Source organism: Musa acuminata, chromosome BXJ1-11 (assembly GCF_036884655.1).
Source record: "Musa acuminata AAA Group cultivar baxijiao chromosome BXJ1-11, Cavendish_Baxijiao_AAA, whole genome shotgun sequence".
Classification (NCBI taxonomy): domain Eukaryota; kingdom Viridiplantae; phylum Streptophyta; class Magnoliopsida; order Zingiberales; family Musaceae; genus Musa; species Musa acuminata.
Window position 1 is genome coordinate 6,253,198 of NC_088337.1, and position 18,723 is coordinate 6,271,920.

The 18,723-nt window shown below is 48.9% G+C and overlaps 4 protein-coding genes across 6 annotated transcripts; 2 read left to right on the plus strand and 2 right to left on the minus strand.

Moving 5' to 3' along the window:
* Nucleotides 1-2,126: 2,126 nt before the first annotated feature.
* LOC135597066 (lysM domain receptor-like kinase 3) lies at nt 2,127-3,846 on the minus strand. Its single transcript, XM_065089510.1, has one exon. The coding sequence runs from the start codon at nt 3,575-3,577 to the stop codon at nt 2,282-2,284; it is 1,296 nt and encodes a 431-aa protein (XP_064945582.1). The 5' UTR covers nt 3,578-3,846; the 3' UTR covers nt 2,127-2,281.
* A 2,423-nt stretch (nt 3,847-6,269) lies between these two features.
* On the plus strand, nt 6,270-7,479 carry LOC135596575 (transcription factor RAX2-like). The gene is made up of 3 exons (XM_065088625.1): nt 6,270-6,433; nt 6,539-6,668; nt 6,866-7,479. The coding sequence occupies exons 1-3, from the start codon at nt 6,298-6,300 to the stop codon at nt 7,392-7,394; spliced, it is 795 nt and encodes a 264-aa protein (XP_064944697.1). The 5' UTR covers nt 6,270-6,297; the 3' UTR covers nt 7,395-7,479.
* A 1,184-nt stretch (nt 7,480-8,663) lies between these two features.
* Nucleotides 8,664-14,527, minus strand: LOC135596576 (alcohol dehydrogenase 1-like). The gene is given in 11 exon segments (XM_065088626.1): nt 8,664-8,924; nt 8,926-8,951; nt 9,034-9,195; nt 9,286-9,381; nt 9,461-9,522; nt 9,597-9,672; nt 9,760-9,842; nt 9,923-10,248; nt 10,336-10,382; nt 14,209-14,345; nt 14,433-14,527. Coding segments are annotated over 11 exon segments (1,140 nt in total). The 5' UTR covers nt 14,470-14,527; the 3' UTR covers nt 8,664-8,836.
* Nucleotides 14,528-15,068: 541 nt separating this feature from the next.
* Nucleotides 15,069-17,936, plus strand: LOC135597067 (auxin-responsive protein IAA13-like). Of its 3 annotated transcripts, none has more exons than XR_010481102.1 (4): nt 15,069-15,601; nt 16,249-16,912; nt 17,216-17,291; nt 17,619-17,936. XR_010481102.1 is itself a non-coding variant. In XM_065089511.1 (4 exons), exons 1-3 carry the CDS (start codon nt 15,490-15,492, stop codon nt 17,243-17,245), a joined length of 246 nt encoding a protein of 81 aa, XP_064945583.1. In that variant the 5' UTR covers nt 15,074-15,489; the 3' UTR covers nt 17,246-17,291; nt 17,619-17,936. The 3 variants fall into 3 exon arrangements, 1 of the variants encoding a protein (XP_064945583.1); XR_010481101.1 differs by having other exon boundaries at nt 15,074-15,601; nt 16,809-16,912; nt 17,233-17,291; XM_065089511.1 differs by having other exon boundaries at nt 15,074-15,601; nt 16,809-16,912.
* Nucleotides 17,937-18,723: the final 787 nt, after the last annotated feature.

Here is an 18,723-nt window from a genome sequence, read left to right on the forward strand (position 1 = left end):
GACCCAGCAAGATGCATTTGCATCTCTCTCTCTCTCTCTGTGGCCATTAAAAAGCTGGAAGGAAAAGAAAGCGAGAGAGAGGTGCGGCAATGGCACAGAGGCCACACATTGAGGTGGGTTCTTGGATGATGGGTTATTGAGTGGGCAAGCTTCTGCAGGGCCGTACCTTCTTTTTCAGACAATCATACTGCATTGCCCTCATTCAACAATGGCCTCTTTCTGTGCTCTAACCAAAGCAAAGATTCTATTCTGCCAGGGTAACTTGGCCGAGAATCTCGAAGAAAGTAGTAGACACGTGAACAACCCACCACCATCTCTCTCTCTCTCTCTCTCTCTCTCTCTCTGTATATGTTCCCTTCTTTCACTTTACACTTGAATCCTACTGTTTCTGCCATTGTTTTAGACGCTTATCATCCCATGCATGTTCCTCATCTTCTAGGGTTCCATGGATGATGGGTTCCCAATGCGTCCTTCTATCATTTAACTACCAAACAAACACATAATTGATATACGAGTACTTCCTAAATCACCAAAACTATGCTGTAGCAGTGAAAGAAAAGAATGTTCAGCTGTAATATCTTCTGTTCCTTTGACACCATAGGCTTCTCGGTTGAGCTATCAAAGCTCACAGAAGCATAAGATATCAAGATGAGCACCATCATACTTATGTATGTGCATACTTCCCATCTAAAAGACACTTCCCTGTTTCTGGGGCTGAGAAGATGGATCAGTATCCTATGAACAACATATATTCTTGGCCTAGGTTTGCAGAGGTTAGGGGGACTCAAAAGTTTGTGCCTATGTATTCTGAGGCCTTGGGTTGGGGGAGTTCCAGCATCTTTTCCTTGGTGATTGATGGCACTGGATGTTTGAGGACAGCTTATTTGTCTCCTGCAGATGCATTCCACCGCACCCCATCTCTTGCATGGATTTGCATGCGTGCATGCATGCATGCGTGCATGTATGCATGCAGATGTGGAGCAAATTTTGCTTGTTCCACAGTTCATCAGCGTGTCCTTTTGCTACAGTTCAAGTGTCATCTTATTGCTCCGAGTACCGCGAAGGACGTGTGTGGCTTTGTCCTCATGCATGCTGCTTCTATGTGTAGGACTGCATCGTTCATGAGGGCGATGCACAGATACTTGCGGGCAGCTCGGTTGAATAGTCTTCGCAGTCCTGTTGTTTCTTCGTCTACATCGATTACGTCTAAGCTTAATGTCGAGGCTACTCCAATAAGATATGCACCTGCATTGCGAAGCTATAACGCAGGCAGTGTCGCCCTGCGCATATATAATCTCTCTCTGGATCGGCTGATTATAATGGAGTAACAAGATTCTGGGAGAGGACTGACTGATGATGGCTGCTTCACCGGGGTTCAGTCATCGGTGGCTTTGGAAGGAGACGACATGCATGCATGTATCCTTCGTCTTACCACTGTGGCCATCTTCAGATTAACAAGAAGCCCTTCTTCTTCTTCTCTCCGCAAGGTTTAATTTAAGGTTGCAGTCGGGATTCAACAGACCTCTTATCCTCAGCTGCTGAATGAAAATGCCCAGAAGAAGAGAAATCAAGAATATTGCTAATTTCAAGATATTAGAGAAGACTTTTTTTGTTTACTTTGCCTTCTGCAGGCTGTCTATGGGAAGTCAAACGTAATCGTATGGGTCAAAGATCTCACCTTGACTTGGGCTTAGATACATCGGGCCACCATGATAGAGTTAGATGGCCCAACCATGACAAATTTTTCGCATAGTTTATGGCTAATTAAGATTAGGCCATCACCCTCCAAATAGAGTTCAATTAAAACTCGGAAGCTGAAGGTTGACTTCCAGGAGAGATTTGGTCAAAACGATGGAAGTCCAAATAAGTGGTTTATGATTTGATTGTACGTAGAGAAAGAACTTGCGTGATAAATCACGGTTGACTTTGGTACCCTCACCTTCGTAATTTATGCACATTAGTTACCATCATCACTTTATTTGTCCCCCCCATAGATGGATTCACGTCACATGGGAAGATCCACGCGAGAGACCCAAGAAGAAGAATGTAGACCTAACCGGTGTCTCGTGCAGTCCACGTGTCTTTAAAATTCGCGCCGGCATTATTAGGCAACAAATCGCATCACATCGATTCTAATTGATGTGTTATTGTTTGTTTGCGGTAGCAAAAGCCAAATCAGTTGTCTCCATATGCACAAAAGACAAAAAGGATACAGTGGTGTGAAGTAATTCTTCGAGGGGCAGTTCCGTCACATCGCTCGCGCCGCGGCGGGTGCGGAGGTTTACCGCGGAGCCGTGGATACGGAAAAGCCGGTCGGAACGCTGACCTTCTCCGCCCACACCTTGGATTCAAGGTAAATCTTGGAGACCTTGCCGGCAGCCCACGTCATGTCCGGCCGCGCCGCCGCATCAGCCTCCACGCACCGCAGCGCCACCCGGATCAGCTTCTCCGCCGCCACCACCGGGAACGAGTCCCGCAGCCTGCCGTCCACCCACCGTCTCACCCTCCCCAGCCGCTCCTCCCCCTCCCCCGCCACCGCCTCCCGCGCCGTTTCGATGAGGGAGACCACTTCGAAGGATTTCCGGTCCTTGTCGTATCGGTACTTGAGCGGCTCCTCGCCTGAGAAGAGCTCGAGGAGCACCACCCCGAAAGCGAACACGTCCGACCGCCGCGAGACGACCCCCTCGGCCAGAAGCTCCGGGGCCATGTAACCCCGCGCTCCCTCTATCTGTTTCTGCTTCTCGCCGGATCCCTTCCTCGTTGACGGCGAGGTGATCGAGATAGCCTCTGCCTCATCGGCCACGGTATCGGGGACCTCCCCCTCGAGATCCACGGCGCCGAAGTGGCAGATTTTGGCGCGGAGGTCCGGCTCGGTGATGATGACGGCTGAGCTCTTGAGCCGGTTGTGGACGCCGGTGGCGGTGGAGGAGTGGCGATGGATGTATTCCAGGGCCTGGGCGACGTCGGTGGCGACCTGCACGCGGGAGACCCAAGAGGAGAGCGGGGTGAACCCGGGGTTCCGCGGGTTGCGGAGACACTCGGCGAGGCTGGCGCCGGGGACGAACTCGTAGACCAGGTAAACGTGGTCACCGGAGGGGGAGGCGCCGAGGAGGCGGACGAGGCTGCTGTGGTGGGACCTGCCAAGGGCGGCGAGGCGGGCGGGGAGCTCGCGGGGGTGGCGGCGGAGGGGGCGCTGGATAACGACGACGTCTCGACCACGGAGAACGCAGCGCCAGGCGGAGGAGGAGGCGCTGGGGAGGCGCTTGGCGAGGAAGTTGTTGGTGGCGGCGCAGAGCTCCGGGAAGTGGTAGACAGCGGGGGCCTCCGGGAGGGCGCCGCGAAGGGAGGCGAGGCTGAGGGCGGACGAGGAGGAGGAGGCAGCAAAGGAAGAGGCAGAGGAGGAGGGTTTAGGTCCGGACGACGAATCGGAGTGGTTGGATGTAGGGGGCAGGCGGCCGGGACGGCTACCGGTTCCCGCGCTGACCTCGCCGGAGGAAGCGGCGGTGGCGGCGGAGGACTTGGAATGGGACCTGGATCTAGGTTGGGAGGCCATGGTGGCGGCTCTGGACTTGCACATTGAGCGAGATCATAAAACTCGCGGAGATGGGGAGTTGTGGTAACGGCGACGGAGAAGTGGTGATCGCGACGAGGGAAAAGGCATGTGTCGAGGGTGCCGCGCCGAACACGTTCCGTGACGCTTTACCCCTTGTTATTATTCGCAAGGCGTTTTACTAGTAAAAGGTTGCTCACAGGAAAGCCAAATACATTCAGTATGACTTCTTCTTCTTCTTCGTCTATATACTATGAATGATTCATCCTTAAGAACCGGTCCTGTGCTCGAATTGTTAGGTATATTTCCAGCATCTGTCTGTGGAATTCGGCCAGACTAATAATGCACCATTTGCTTCCTTCTCTCAGGTGGCTGCAGCAGACACTCTGGCACCCGAGCATAATGTTACAGGAAGAACACGGACAGCCCATGTGTTTGTAGTTCGTCCTCCTTTCGAGGTTTAGCTGGCCGTCTTCTCCATTGCTGATGGGTGTTAAGGTTCTTGCTCTTCGCCTACTAAGCATAAAATTCAAATAAAATTGGTTGACTGATTCTTTTCTAATCAAAAAGATAATAACAGTCCAATTGGGCATGAACCAAAAATGCCAAAGCAGGCAGCTCATTTGGGATTAACAGTCCAATTGCTAGGAACCATTGTCTTCTTCTCTCTATCCAAAATTGATGTGGTGCATGGTTTGTAGATCCACTAGGTTGGATCGAGACTGTCATATGCATTGGCATTGGGGTCGTATCTAACACACCAGATTTTTTGCTCCTTGAAGCGGACAAAACACAAGCTCTCCAATCTGTTGGAGTTGCACCCCAGCCATTGAGACACAAAGATGCTCAAATCGATGTACAACTGAGATTGACAAGACACTCTTTGCCTCCTCCAATCTTTCTAGGGAAATGAGGAGCAGAACCCAACACCATTCTGCTGCTGCTGCTGCTGCATCTCTTTCTCTCTCTGTCCTGCTAAGGTTTTAGTCTCCATTTGTTATTTTCTATGTTCGCTGGCAGCTCTTTCCCTGCTTTGGTTTCCCGGAACCGATGGAAGTACTGTCCTCAGTGTCGTTCAGAAGAAAATGAATGTGTTTTTATGGACTCTTGGAATTCAGTATCACTGCTGCTCTTCTCTCAGCAATCACATCACTGAAAGCTACTTAACATTATATTTTAGGGCTTATTATCAAAGAGAAGGAACAGTGAGTCTTAGAAGCATGCTTGATTCATTATGATCTCAAGCTTGTATCTGAACTCACAAGCAAGTCTGCAGTCAATAAAAATTCTCCCACCTGCCACCACCAAATTATCAACTGTATCACTGATCTAGCTTGGCTGAGCATGTGCTTCCTCAAAGGGAACCAAGATAAAAGAATACGAACAGAAAGAAATCGAGTACTCCATGATTTCTGCATGGTTATCAGACACTTGGGATTTTGTTTCACTGAAGAATCTATCACAGAGCCTCCACCTCTGCATCCCTGACAAGTTGAAGGATTGCCGTCTTTCTATGCTACACAGGCTAACATATGAAGCCTTCTGTTCTTTGAATCTTTCCTTGCCCATCCTGCAGTGGCTGCACCATATCTCACCACTGATCATGTTCGTACACGAACAGTGCAAGCAGAGTGCGCTGTTTAGCAAAATGTTGGCAGTCTACAGTACTTGTCATTACCCAGAAGACACATCGAACCTTACAAATGCTATTTTTCCTCTCACACCAGAAAGGAATTAGTGGGTTGATTAACTCTACAGACATACAGCTCCTTATAAGCCATTGATAGAGAGACATGGTTTAGAATTGAAATGATGTGTTTCTTTTTTCTTTATTTTCCAACATGTCTAATATTAATTTGTCTTTTTCTTGGATTCTAACAATGAAAACCTCAGAGCCAAGAGCGACAGGGCCACTGTGTGTCTGTGTCCATAATGTTGTCATCATGTATCTGTTCCATGTCTTTTCTCTTTTTGTCATGGGGAAAAAGACACCATTTCCTATTGTGACAGTCATTTGGTAGGTAAACTATCATGTTTGGTGCTTAACCATCCTAAGAAGCACAAGTACTTCTGCTAACTAATGTTGTACACCACTCACAATTTTTAGTGCAAAGATTGGACAAAGAGTCTTTCTGCCTTCTGCAGCCAGCAGTGATAAGTCCCTTCTCTCTACTTCCTGTTGCATGAGTCATCACCTAACACTGAAGAGAAGCCACCAAGCAACCAGTGTTATGAGAAGCGTATGATTTTGTCACCTTACAGGATATGGCAGCCACTGCTTCGATCGATTCTTAAGTTGTATCTATGCCCGGGGGTGACAAATCTTGCACACAGCCCTATGGCTGGGACTTGCATCGAGTGGATTGATGTGACACTTCTTCGACCAGACATATCCAGAGATCCAACTGAAACATTGCTGTATTTACCTGCATATTTTGTAATCTGTAGAAGAAATACGATGAAGGGGAGGGAGCCAAAACAAGCTAGAGGTAGATCAGATGCATGGTCTCCAAAAGTACAGGAATAGTTTCTTTGTAGATGGTGATTGATGGTAGCCCATGAGTTCCTGACACAAACATGCATGCAGCCAAGAGGCTGGAAGACTTGATTGAAACTAGACAAGCATATATTCTGACTCGTTTATCATTCCCATCCTCTTATATACTTGTGTGTCATCTATCCATCTGTCTCCTTACCTTGTTACAATGGTCTAAGGCCATTCTAGCTCAATGTTGAGAGTCTGAGAAATGGGGAGGGCTCCATGTTGTGACAAGGCAAATGTCAAGAAAGGTCCTTGGTCTCCAGAGGAAGACAAGCAGCTGAAGGAGTACATAGAGAAGCATGGAACTGGTGGAAACTGGATCACTCTCCCTCGGAAAGCTGGTAAGGGAAGGAGTGATCATGGTTGATGACTTGTATTATACTCATCCGTTGCTCTTTTGTGTTGCCTTCTCGGAGTGATGGTTGTTGCATGGGTAACGAGGACAGGTCTGAGAAGGTGTGGAAAGAGTTGCAGGCTGAGATGGCTCAACTATTTGAGGCCTAACTTAAAGCTTGGGGATTTCTCTGATGATGAAGATAGGGTCATCTGCAGCCTGTTTGCTGCCATTGGAAGCAGGTGATCTGATCCATTCTTGCACATATATCTGTGCTTGTTCAACCCCATGTATCCATTTGATGTTAGCACATGTAGTCCATCTTCTCTCTCTTCTCCTTAAAAGAGAACAGCATCTCTTCTATAAAACACCAAGCAAGATCTTCTGTATGCATGCATGAAGTAATCTGTCTCTCATATGCCAAGATCACAAAGTGCAGATGGTCCATCATAGCAGCCCAGCTCCCAGGGAGGACTGACAATGACATCAAGAACTACTGGAACACCAAATTGAAGAAAAAGCTCCTGGGCTTACCACCATCTCACAGAAAGCCTCATCATCATCAGCAGCAGCCAATGTTCTTCCCATCGACCTTGGAGACCACGGCTTCATTCTCATCATCAGCACCAGGCCTAGAAGGCATCCCAATCTCCCCATATCTCTTGAGTTACTCCACACCCGCCTCTGCCTTCCCTCTTCCTCAAATCCCAGCACATCAAAGTGGTGGTCGTATCATGCTTGGAGGTCACCAGCAGAGCTGCAGTTCGGATGATGGAATCAGCACGCAGATCTGTAACGGAGGAAGAGAGCATCTAGTGCTCGACAACTCCCTCTATGGAGGCTTGGAGATTGAGAAGCTGCTACTCGGTGAACGATCACTAGGATGCAACTCTGAGGAGATCAAGGCTATTGTTTGTCCAAGTAGTGTCTATCTGGATGGCAAAGACGGTGCAAGAAGGGGCTATTGACATGAAACACTTCCCTTGTGGTGTGAGAAGATCACTTTGACAGTAGAGGAGCTTGGAAAATGGTGTTGGGTTTCCTTGGATTCACTTCCCTTTTGTTGTATGTGAGTCTGGTCCTGACAAGATCCCCTTGGCTCATCATCCAAGAGCTGAATCTAACGTGCTTGACTGCCATCAGTGTGTCAGTGACTTCAAGTCTTCCAAGGACACCATCGAGAACCGAAACAAAGCAGGGAACATTGACCTTCACCACTCCTTAAGTCTTCTTCATCGAGTTAGCTTCCTCCCTGTGCCATTGCTGTAGAGATCCCTAAGAAAAGAAAGTAGGAAGAGGCTTTAAAGCTGTGAATGCCTTCCTTTATCTCCATCAGAACTTTGCTGTGGTGATTGCCATCCGCCAAAGAACAAAAGAACAGATACACATTTCTGTATGTTTCAGATGCCACACATAAATGCTGCACATTTTGGAGTTTAGCGCGAACTCAGATCAGCTTTGTGGGGAGCTTTCCAGTGTTCTTGAGTTCCGCTATTCCAAGAATGAACGAGAAAGAACAATGATGCCAACAAGATAAGACTAGCTTGAATGGGAATATAGGTGAAACTTGGATCAATCAGAATCGATTCAGGACCACTTGCATAAGAAATCTAAAGAAGGAACTCGAATGTTCGTTCGATAGTTAAGGCTCGCTTGAATGCTTATTTATAATCGATTTGTATAAAGATCAAGATCGAAGATTTTTCAACATGACCTCTATGATACTTAAGTTAGTAATCGAATGAGAGAATATAATTTTAATAAATAGTAATTAACCTCTATTACAAGAACTCATGTGGTCCTTTATACTGAGTTAATTAGAGGAAAATAATCTACAGCATAAGCAAAATGATTTCCATCTGATTGTTTTTAAGGTACTAAAAAAATTATTTTGGACTGATATTGACCTGATTATTGATTAAGTTATATCATATTTGAAAATTAAATATTTTCTACGATCTAATGAATTAAAAAGCTCGATTATCACCATTAAAATACTATTAAGTTTAGAAGCCGAAACACCAACATTCCAACTCAAACATGCATTTAATTTCAATTATTATCTTGATTTAATAATTAAGAGATCAAAGAGAATTTAAGGATTTGAGATTTAGTCCTTTTCTCGATGATTGACTCTGAATCGTGGTCAAAGACACGAGTTAGAATCTTAAAAATCTTGATTGACTAACATCCAAGTCTAACGATCGTGACATGACACGTAAAAGGATCCCAAATCGTATACTAATAATGATTATTTTATTTGAAATATAATCTTTAGACAGTCTCACCAAAAACATTAGCGCAGTAGAAACAAGCAATTAGGTAGCTAACAACATCACGTACGCTTTATTATTCGCCATGCACGTACGTAACAAGGCGTTCTAAGTAGAACCAATGCTCCGTTCTCGATCTACTCATCCATGCTTATAAGGCAGCGAAGGCTTTCGCCCTTCAACATGTAGTCGAACGCCTTGTTGATGTCCGAGAATGGAACACTGCGTTATGAACTTCTCCACTTCCAGTTGCTGCAGGTGGAAAGAAAGAAACACGTCAGTTCATCTCCGTTCTGATGAGACCGTCTTCAGCATTCGACAGGAGAGAGCTCACCTTCTTCATGTACATGTCGACCACCGAGGGCAGATCCGTCCTAGGCTTGTAGTTCCCGAAGAAGGTTCCTCTCAGTGTCCTCTCGTTCAGCAAGTTCATCGGCTTCGTCATGAACATGTCGTCCTTGTTGGGAACCCCCACCAACACAGCAACACCCCATCCCTGACAAGCATGAATCAACCAGAAGACAATGAGAATGGCTGTTCGTCCTTCGAGAGTAGTAATTAACCATGTCGCAGTCCTATCACGCACATCATGAACGCATTCAAACGCGGACATCATAGCCTTGACGTTGCCGGTGCACTCCACGCTCCTGTCGACTCCACCATTGGTCATTTCAGCAATCACCTAAGGGAGACAACAAGAACTGAGTTTAGTCCTGCAGATCTTGTAGGTTTTGTGGCCAAACATTCGAGAAACATGCAACCTCCTGCACTGGTCTGTCATGATCTTTAGGGTTCACGAACTCGGTGATGCCAAACTTCTTCGCTGCTCATAAAGAAGCCAAAATGGTGATCAAGTGGTTGAGAAAGCAAATGTTGCCAAGAAAACTTAAAACTCACCCACTTCAAATCTGCTGGGATTTAAGTCGACACCGATGATTCGGGATGCGCCGGCGATTCTTGCGCCTTCTGCAGCCTACAAACCAGAGATCAGAGTAAATGTTTTAGAAGTAGTAGATCTATGGTAATCGATTCATCAGTGTTCTATATATGTAAGACTTACAGCAAGACCTACAGCTCCCAATCCAAATATCGCAACTGTTGAACCTTTTTTAGGCTTGGCAACATTGAGTGTGGCTCCGAGCCCTGAGGGGAAAAGGGATGGAACATTCTATTTCTAATCTCAAAGAGGGTGGGGGTGGTGGTGAAGAGAGTGTTGATTATACCTGTCGATATGCCACAGCTGAGGACACAAACTTTGTCAAGAGGTGCAGATTTGTCGATCTTAGTAAGGCAGCCAACATGGACGACTGTGTACTCGCTGAAGGTGGAGGTTCCCAGGAAGTGGTAAATGGGATTGCCGTTCTTAGAGAACCGGGCGTTTCCATCGCCAATCATCACACCTCTGTCTGTGTTAATCCTTAGCAGGTCACACATGTTGCTTTCCTGAGACTTGCAGTGTGCGCACTCCTTGCATTCTCCTGTGAACACCGGGAGGACATGGTCTCCGACTTCCAGATCCGTCACACCTTCACCAACACTCTCGACGATCCTATTTGTGGAAGAACATAGCGTAAAGCATGGTGTTGTTGCAGGAAAATTAGAATCCACGCGAAGAAGAAACACAACATGAACATACCCTGCTGCCTCGTGGCCAAAAATTCGAGGAAAAAGTGGTGCCTGACCCTGATTCAAAGAAATTTTGATGGGTAAAAATGAAGGAAGAGAATCATACAATCGTATTCGATCATATAGTAAACAAGTGAGGAACATGATTCTGTCATCGTTAGTGATGAGGGTAATAATGGCGATATGACGCGCTACGACGTCAGCCATGACTGGACGACACTCTGCCCGAAAAAGGGCAATAATGCCGACACGATGGGCGCTGACGTCACTCGCCCTCAGACGAAGACTTCAACGTTGTCTGACCCAACACGCTCGACCGAGGCAGAGGAGAACGACCACCGAGGCACGCTCATACCCTGCGGCAGTTCGGTTCTCCACGCAACGTCAATGGCAATGTCAGACGCCATCAGAGGTACGATCCTGCCTCCCGCAGGCAGGCACATCAGGTAATACTAAACTGCCCTATAAATACCCCCGAGTTCTAAACGAGAGGGGGGACTTCTTGACTAGCAAGCTCTTTCACATCATCTGACTTGATCGTCGGAGGGGTCGGGCCGAGCTTCCGACCCGACCTGTGTGCAGGTACAAGGGCGAGGTTGCATCTTCCCAGCGCCGCAGAAAAGCTTCACTCCACACGCAACGTCCCGCCCGGACCATCGCAACCGGCCACCCCGATTGTCCCGAGGAACGCCGCGCAAGATCCCCGCGCATTCGGACCCGAACCAAGCCGCGTCGGCCCCGAGGCCACGGCATAAAGTTGTTTACACCAACATTTTGGCGCTAGAAGGAGGGCCCCGAATGTCGAGCGATCAGCAGATCCACTCCGGCGAACCCGCGGCCATGGGGTCGCGTCCGGTCAACACCCCAGAAGAACATCCCCTGCGTGATGAACCCCGAGACGAACGCCCTGCCACGACATCGGAGCGCTACTGGCGGCTGTTCAACGACCCGGGTTTGTCGCCACCCGACGCCCCCTTCGTCCCGTCGCTTGTATCACCCGAAGCCTTCCACGACCTCGCTCATCAAGTCCGAGCACTGGCGGGCTTGGTGCAGACTATCATCCTGCTCGTCTCCCAACCGACACCCCCACATGTAACCCAGCCTCTGCAACAGCGGGAGCCCCCTACCCGGACTCATGTACCACCTCCCGAGCTCCCCACCTCGCCTCGAACCCGAACAGCCCAGCCCGGGAATCGAGAGGCGGAAGACACGTCGAGCCGCCCAGAGCCCGAGGCACTATCCGTGGACTCGACGAATGCCCTGCGAGCCCAGTTGCGCCTCGTTAGTCAGCGCCTTGACGAAGTACAGCAGGAGGTTCGCAGGTCAAAAGGAGAGCTCGAAGCGGACAGACACCAAGGGTCCCCGTTCGCACCCGAAATACAAGATTAAGTGATCCCACCACACTTCCGGCTCCCCTCTATGGATGCTTATGATGGCTTCACCGATCCGGCGGACCATGCAGCTGCTTTTCGCGCCCAGATGGCGCTATGCGGGACCTCTGATGCCTTGATGTGCAAAGCGTTCCCTACCACGCTGAGAGGGCCTGCCCACGCGTGGTACGACGGCTTGAAGACCAGAACGATCGCTTCCTTCGACCAGCTCATCAAGGACTTCGAGCTCCACTTCGTGGCCTATGCACGGCCGAAGCCTTCCGCGACACTACTCCTTGGACTCAAACAAAGGGAGGACGAGCCCCTCTCACATTATGTGGATCGTTTTGCCACACAAATCCGGGGTTTTCCGGACACTCACATCTCTCTGTTAGTGCAGGCGTTCATGATAGGCCTGCGACATTCCAGGTTCCTCTGGTCCCTCGCGGAGCAACCTCCCACCACGGTGCCAGAAATGCTCCAGCGCGCTAACCGGTACATCGCCGCGGAGGCCTGGGCGACCGTGAGGAGAAGGGACGGCCCCCGACCGCGGGCTCCATAACAAAGGTCAAGCACCCGCGGCGGCTACTCAATGTAGTCCTCATGAAAAGAAAGCCAAGCCCTGCCTCAGCCTTTTTCGAGCCAAGATCTAGTATCTACCTGACCCCCTCTCGGCTCGTGGCTTAAAATCTTCTGAATCTACACGGCTCGACCGCAGCCCGCCTGCGCCGAGCACCTCGGCTATGGACTACCGAGCCCACCTCAGGGCGGCTTGCCCACCTGAGTTACATCCCTCGGCTACAGCCCGCCTGCGCCGAGCTCCTCGGCTATGGACTGCCGAGCCCACCTCAGGGCGGCTTGCCCACCTGAGTTGCATCCCTCGGTCGCAGTCCCCCTGCGCCGAGCTCCTCGGCCACATACTACCGAGCCCACCTTAGGGCGGCTTGCCCATCTGAGTTGCATCCCTTGGCCGCAGACCCCCTGCGCCGAGCTCCTCGGCCATGTTGCCCGAGTCCACACCTGCGCGGCTTGCCCGCCTGCGTCGTGCTACTCGGCCGCGTGTTGCCCGAGACCACACCTGCGCGGCCTGCCCGCCTGCGTCGTGCCACTCGGGCGCATGATCTCCCTGCGCGACCTGCCCGCCTGCGTCGTGCCACTCGGCCGCATGATCTCCGAGACCACACCTGCGCGGCCAGCCCACCTGCGTCGTGCTCCTCGACTTCATGCCCCCGAGACACACCTGCGCGGCCAGCCCGCCTGCGTCGTGCTCCTCGGCTTCATGCTCCCCGAGACACACCTGCACGGCCAGCCCGCCTGCGTCGTGCTCCTCGGCTTCATGCTCCCCGAGACACACCTGCGCGGCTAGCCCGCTTCCGCCGTGCTCCTCGGCTTCATGCTCCCCGAGACACACCTGCGCGGCCAGCCCACCTGCGTCGTGCTCCTCGGCCCTATGCTCCCCGAGACACACCTGCGCGGTCAGCCCGCCTGCATCGTGCTCCTCGGCTTCATGCTCCCCGAGACACACCCGCACGGTCAGCCCGCCTGCGTCGTGCTCCTCGGCCCTATGCTCCCCGAGACACACCTGCGCGGTCAGCCCGCCTGCGTCGTGCTCCTCGGCCCTATGCTCCCCAAGACACACTTGCGCGGTCAGCCCGCCTGTGTCGTGCTCCCCGAGACCACCACCCTCGCCGCGGCCTGTCCGCCCGAGACGTGCCCGACCTCATGTCGCCTGAGACTACTGCGGCACCAAAGTACAAAGCCATGCCTCGGACTTCCCCCTATTGCAATGACCGACGCATAGCTTCTTCCGGGGGGAGAATATGATAAGAGTAATAATGGCGACATGACGCGCTACGACGTCAGCCATGACTGGATGACACTCTGCCCGAAAAAGGGCAATAATGCCGACACGATGGGCGCTGACGTCACCCGCCCTCGGACGAAGACTTCAACGTTGTCCGACCCAACGCGCTCGACCGAGGCAGAGGAGAACGACCACCGAGACACGCCCATACCCTGCGGCAGTTCGGTTCTCCATGCAACGTCAATGGCAATGTCAAACGCCATCAGAGGTACAATCCTGCCTCCCGCAGGCAGGCACATCAGGTAATACTAAACTGCCCTATAAATACCCCCGAGTTCTAAACGAGAGGGGGGACTTCTTGACTAGCAAACTCCTTCCACATCATCTGACTTGATCGTCGGAGGGATCGGGCCGAGCTTCCGACCCGACCTGTGTGTAGGTACAAGGACGATGTTGTATCTTCCCAGCGCCGCGGAAAAGCTTCACTCCACACGCAACGTCCCGCCTAGACCATCGCAACCGGCCACCCCGACTGTCCCGAGGAACGCCGCGCAAGATCCCCGCGCATTCGGACCCGAACCAAGCAGCGTCGGCCCCGAAGCCATGGCATAAAGTTTGTTTACACCAAGAGTTAGCAAGAATCTAATCGGATCACAGAAGAGTCGGTGCACAGGATGATGAGATAGCGGGGGAGAGGGAGAAGGCATGCCTTGGCTTCCCAGAAGTAGACATCGGTGTGACAGAGGGAGGTGTACTTGATCTTGACCCTGACCTCCATGGCCTTGGGTGGCGCCACCTCCACCTGCTCGATCACCAGCGGCTTCCCCGCCTCCCAAGCCACCGCAGCTGCACGTGGCCCCAAAATTCCTTGGAGCAAGAAGAAGAACGACAAAAAGGAAATCGAGATGCATTAGGAAAGGTTGATTCATGTACCCTTGCAAGGAATGATGCTTCCGGCAGTGCTCGCCATCGCTGCTGCTCTTCTTCCTCTTCTTCTTGATATCACTTCGCTTCTGCTGCTGTTGATGACAGTGGTGAATAGCTCCTCCTCCTCGGATATGTAGATCGTCTTGCGGTGGGATTTCCAACAACTTGATCCATGAGGTGGCGGGCATCCGTCGTGCGCGTCCCGTTGCGGTGCACTTGGCAGACGTGTGGGGGCGTCGTCGCTGAAGCGGCGGCAGCGTCACGTGCCGCCTCGTGTCCCCAAGCGCGCACAGGGCGATGGTGGAAGGAACCAGAGGAGCTTTGGGACCGTGTCGCCACCGTAGAGTGGCCGGGCGACGATGGCGGCGCGGCCATTTCGCAACTGATCGCGTGAGAAAAGACGACGGTTATGCAGCAATCTCGCGTGCGATAGTCAGAAGAAAGTTGTTCGGCGATCGTCCACAGATGAGGCGAGCCGAACCGAACCGAGCCGCGGGTGGTTCAGATGGTTTAACTGTTATTTTTTTTGGGTTTAATGATATGTTTCATGTCGTTATTGGGGTCATTAAAGGCTCTAAGCGGTCATCTGAGCCGCGGGTGGTTCAGATGGTTTAATGATATGTTTAGACCCGAGATTTCGAACTCCGGCCCAGAAACCAACAAAGGGGTTTGGTGGTTGTCTTGAGGCGAGCCAGAACTGTGTCCGTCTCCTCTTAACTCGGACGCAAGAAAGGGTGTCCCGTCGCCGGAGAGAGAGAGGAGAGAGAGAGAGAGAGAAAGAGGACGACGCGAGGGGTTTGCGGCTTCGACGGAGGCGTGGCGTCGACTGAATCGGTGTGGAAAGCGGCAGCGGCGACGGTGGAGGAGGAGGATTTGATGGTGGAGGAAGTCAGCGCTGAAGCGGCGGGGGAGACGGAGGAGGAACTCAGGAATGAGGAGAAGCTGGGGCTAGGGCTGACCTTGGGGTGGCTAGGAAGGGGAAGCCGTTGCCGGCGCCGTGGGGCCGTGCTGGCGCATCTTGACCGCCAAGAACTTCCCCTCCCTGGCGTCGCGCGCCTCTCCGATGTCCCCAACCGCCTCCTTGGTCTCCTTGTCCTCCGGCACCAACCCGGGTTCGCCGGGACTAAGCGGGCGGCAGAATCCGTCTCCCCTGACTCCCCTCCTCCCCGTCTCAGGTGAGCCTTACATTCTCTCTCTCTTTCTTGCTTTCTCTTGACCATGAGGTTCTTGTTCTCCCATATTACTATCTCTTTGCCTTCTTTACTGCCAAAGGAGTCGGAAATAGGAAGATTCCTTTTTGTTCTCCTCTTATGTTTCTGACTTTTTTGTTTACTAATAAGATCACCAGAATTTGCTTCCATCAAAGAAAGATGAAAGAAACAGAACACTATTCGCTTTTGCTTCTTTGCTTTCTTCTGTAATCTACACCTTTCTCTCTCAGAAAGTGTAACATCCTATTTGAATTGTTTAGTCTTACTGTATTAATTTGACAACGATATGAGCTCAAAGGAAAATATTAGTGACGAAAATTATTCGGTGCTTTTGATGTAAAGGTTTTGGTACTGAGTTAGTCTGCTAAGTTGCTTGAATGCTGCATTTAATTTTTTTCCGTGTATTGTCATGACAGTGATATGTTCTCAAAGCAAAATATTAGTGATGAAATGTATTCAGATGCTTGATGTAAATATTAACATATAAAAAGAATCAAGAGTGAAAAAGCAATTCCTTTTATTTTCTCATCCCTGAGCTTATGCTGTTTATAAACTTTTAAATTTGTTGCTGAATATTTTTGGGTTTTATGTCTCAAAAAAAAAAATTCAAGTGAGCGAACAGTCAGGTGGCAGTGGGATGGCCACCTATCAGGGCCTTCAGGATGAACAGATTGTTCAACCATTCCAAAGATAGTACCTCCAATTCCCTCAAGAAGACCAACCTCATCATTGGCAACAATGATCAGGAGAATAAAGGAAAAGAAACAAGGAATTCATTATTTGGTAAATTGAAATGGATGGTGATCCTATATGTTGGAAGATGGATCTCATTGCCCATCATTCTCATTAATCTCTTGAAGTTGCACTTGATCTCATGTTTCAGAAGCCTACTATGGGCCCTGCCCTTTGGCCTCTATCTGTGAGTTCATTATCTGTAATTATATCATTATATAGTTAATCTTCCTGATGTATGCAAGTGCAGAGCTTAAGATCTAAGCGATAATTTCTCGTTCTCCATTAGGGAGATTCTATGTCATAGTGGAAATCAATTTATAGATGTCTGCCTATTGTGCAGCATAGGAATTGAAATAAAATCGGCAGTTATCTGTATTTTTTGTGGTATGTTGGGATGTGGTGGAGTTACTTATTATATTGGTGTAAATGATGGCAGATGGAGCAAAGGTTTCAAAGTTGTTAGATGGTCCGTCTGAGTTTTCTCTTACTTATGAAGACAAGGATGGGGACTGGATGCTGGTTGGAGATGTGTCTCGAACGGTATGCCTTCTTCACAGTACAGACTGATATTGATACCTGTCTATCGGTATACCTAAACGCAAGAAATCATTCATGGATGACTACTTTGGTCAGGGAACCTATTTCTCCTGGAGAACGATATCATGGTGTTTCGATCGTCATTAGAATACATTTATTAACATAGATCAATTGTACTCTGGTTATAGTGCATGCATTCAATTTTGTTGCAATCTTATGGTTTTTCTGGTGATCTTGTCCTTAGTTTTTTCTCATTGTCAAAGACTTGTTCTGTTTTGTAGTTTGCTGATTCAGTCTAACTTACAGAATGGTTTTGGAAACAGTGAAGAGACTTAGAATTATGAGGAAGCAAATGGGCTGTCAGTCTGTTCATTTTGGAGAGGTAAGTTGCAAACCTTGAGCTATAGTGACATAAGTTGTATGAAAATGTTCCAATAAAATATATCCTGATCATGACAATGTATGACATTACACTTTCATGGTCTTCTGATGCTCTCATCTATCAGATTGCAAATTCCTTGCTCTCTTACAATTTTGAGCAAATTAATTGTGGTTAGGTAATAGGTTAACCGTCCAATCTGATTGAAGGAAAAACCTACACATGATAGTTATGTTGCTTGGTTCTGAAGTTGAATTCTGATCTGAACTCATATTTGCACAATTTGACTCCCTGGACATCCTGACTTAATTGAGTTGGACTTGAATGCAGCACCAGGATTTCAGTCCCTCAACAAGGCCAGTGAAGCAATAGGAAGCAGTCCCGGCATAACAGCTGGAAACAGAATGAGGTACCTAGATCAATTAGAGGAACTCTGGAGTATGTATTACACAGAAGAAAAGAGATGAAACAATTAGAGGAACCTAGATCAATTTGGGCAAAAAACATATTTGCCCTTGTTTTTGGTGGTCGATTAGGTTCATGATTTCTCTGTGGTCATTCATGGCTGACCACTCCCGGCATGCTTGCTGCTTCAATGCTGCAACTGTTTCACAGTTTTCTACTGAATACAATACATGGTTTTGGATATTTCCTGCTGTTTCACACAGTTTCATGGCTGAAAATATGAATCCATTGTTTTCCCTACATGTGGTAGTTAAATTTATGCTGGGTTTTTCCTTAACAACTCAAGTTCTTCAGATTGCTGGGTAATCCAATCAAAACAGTTCCTCAGTTTGAATCTTGTATTTGTCTCCTTCCTTTTTTTTATTCATCCTGTGTTTTGTTAAATATAATGTGCAATGTCTTGTAAGTTAAGAGTTAAATATATATATCAGATCTTTTTATAACAACTTAAGTGTTTTTGGATTAATGAGGATCCAATTAAAATTTTTATCAGCTTGTTCACCTTTCCAGTGCAAGTTTTATGTGGTGGCTTGGGACAAAGTTTATCCAGGACAAAGCCCATCATTCATCAACCATGTGTTCCTCTAAACTCAAATTGTATTCCATTAAATATATATATATATATATATATGTGTGTGTGTGTGTGTTTCTTCATATTTATCCCTCCAACAGCTCATATGGGTAATCAAATCACACCAACAGGCCATTTGACTATTAGAATAAACATGTTAAAATTCAAAAAAAAAACCAAATTATGATGTCAAAAAATTTCAAGGATGTTTTGAATATTTTAGATTTGTGCATAATTTTTTATTCAAGTTAGGCACTAGTAGATTTACCTACTAGTTTGAACCATGGTTTGCAGTACCGGTCCGTACTGCCCGGTACGGGCGGTACGTATCGGTCTGACAGGTTTACGGTACGCGGATCATATGTTACCGTTCCGACACTGTAGCAGTACTGTAGCACT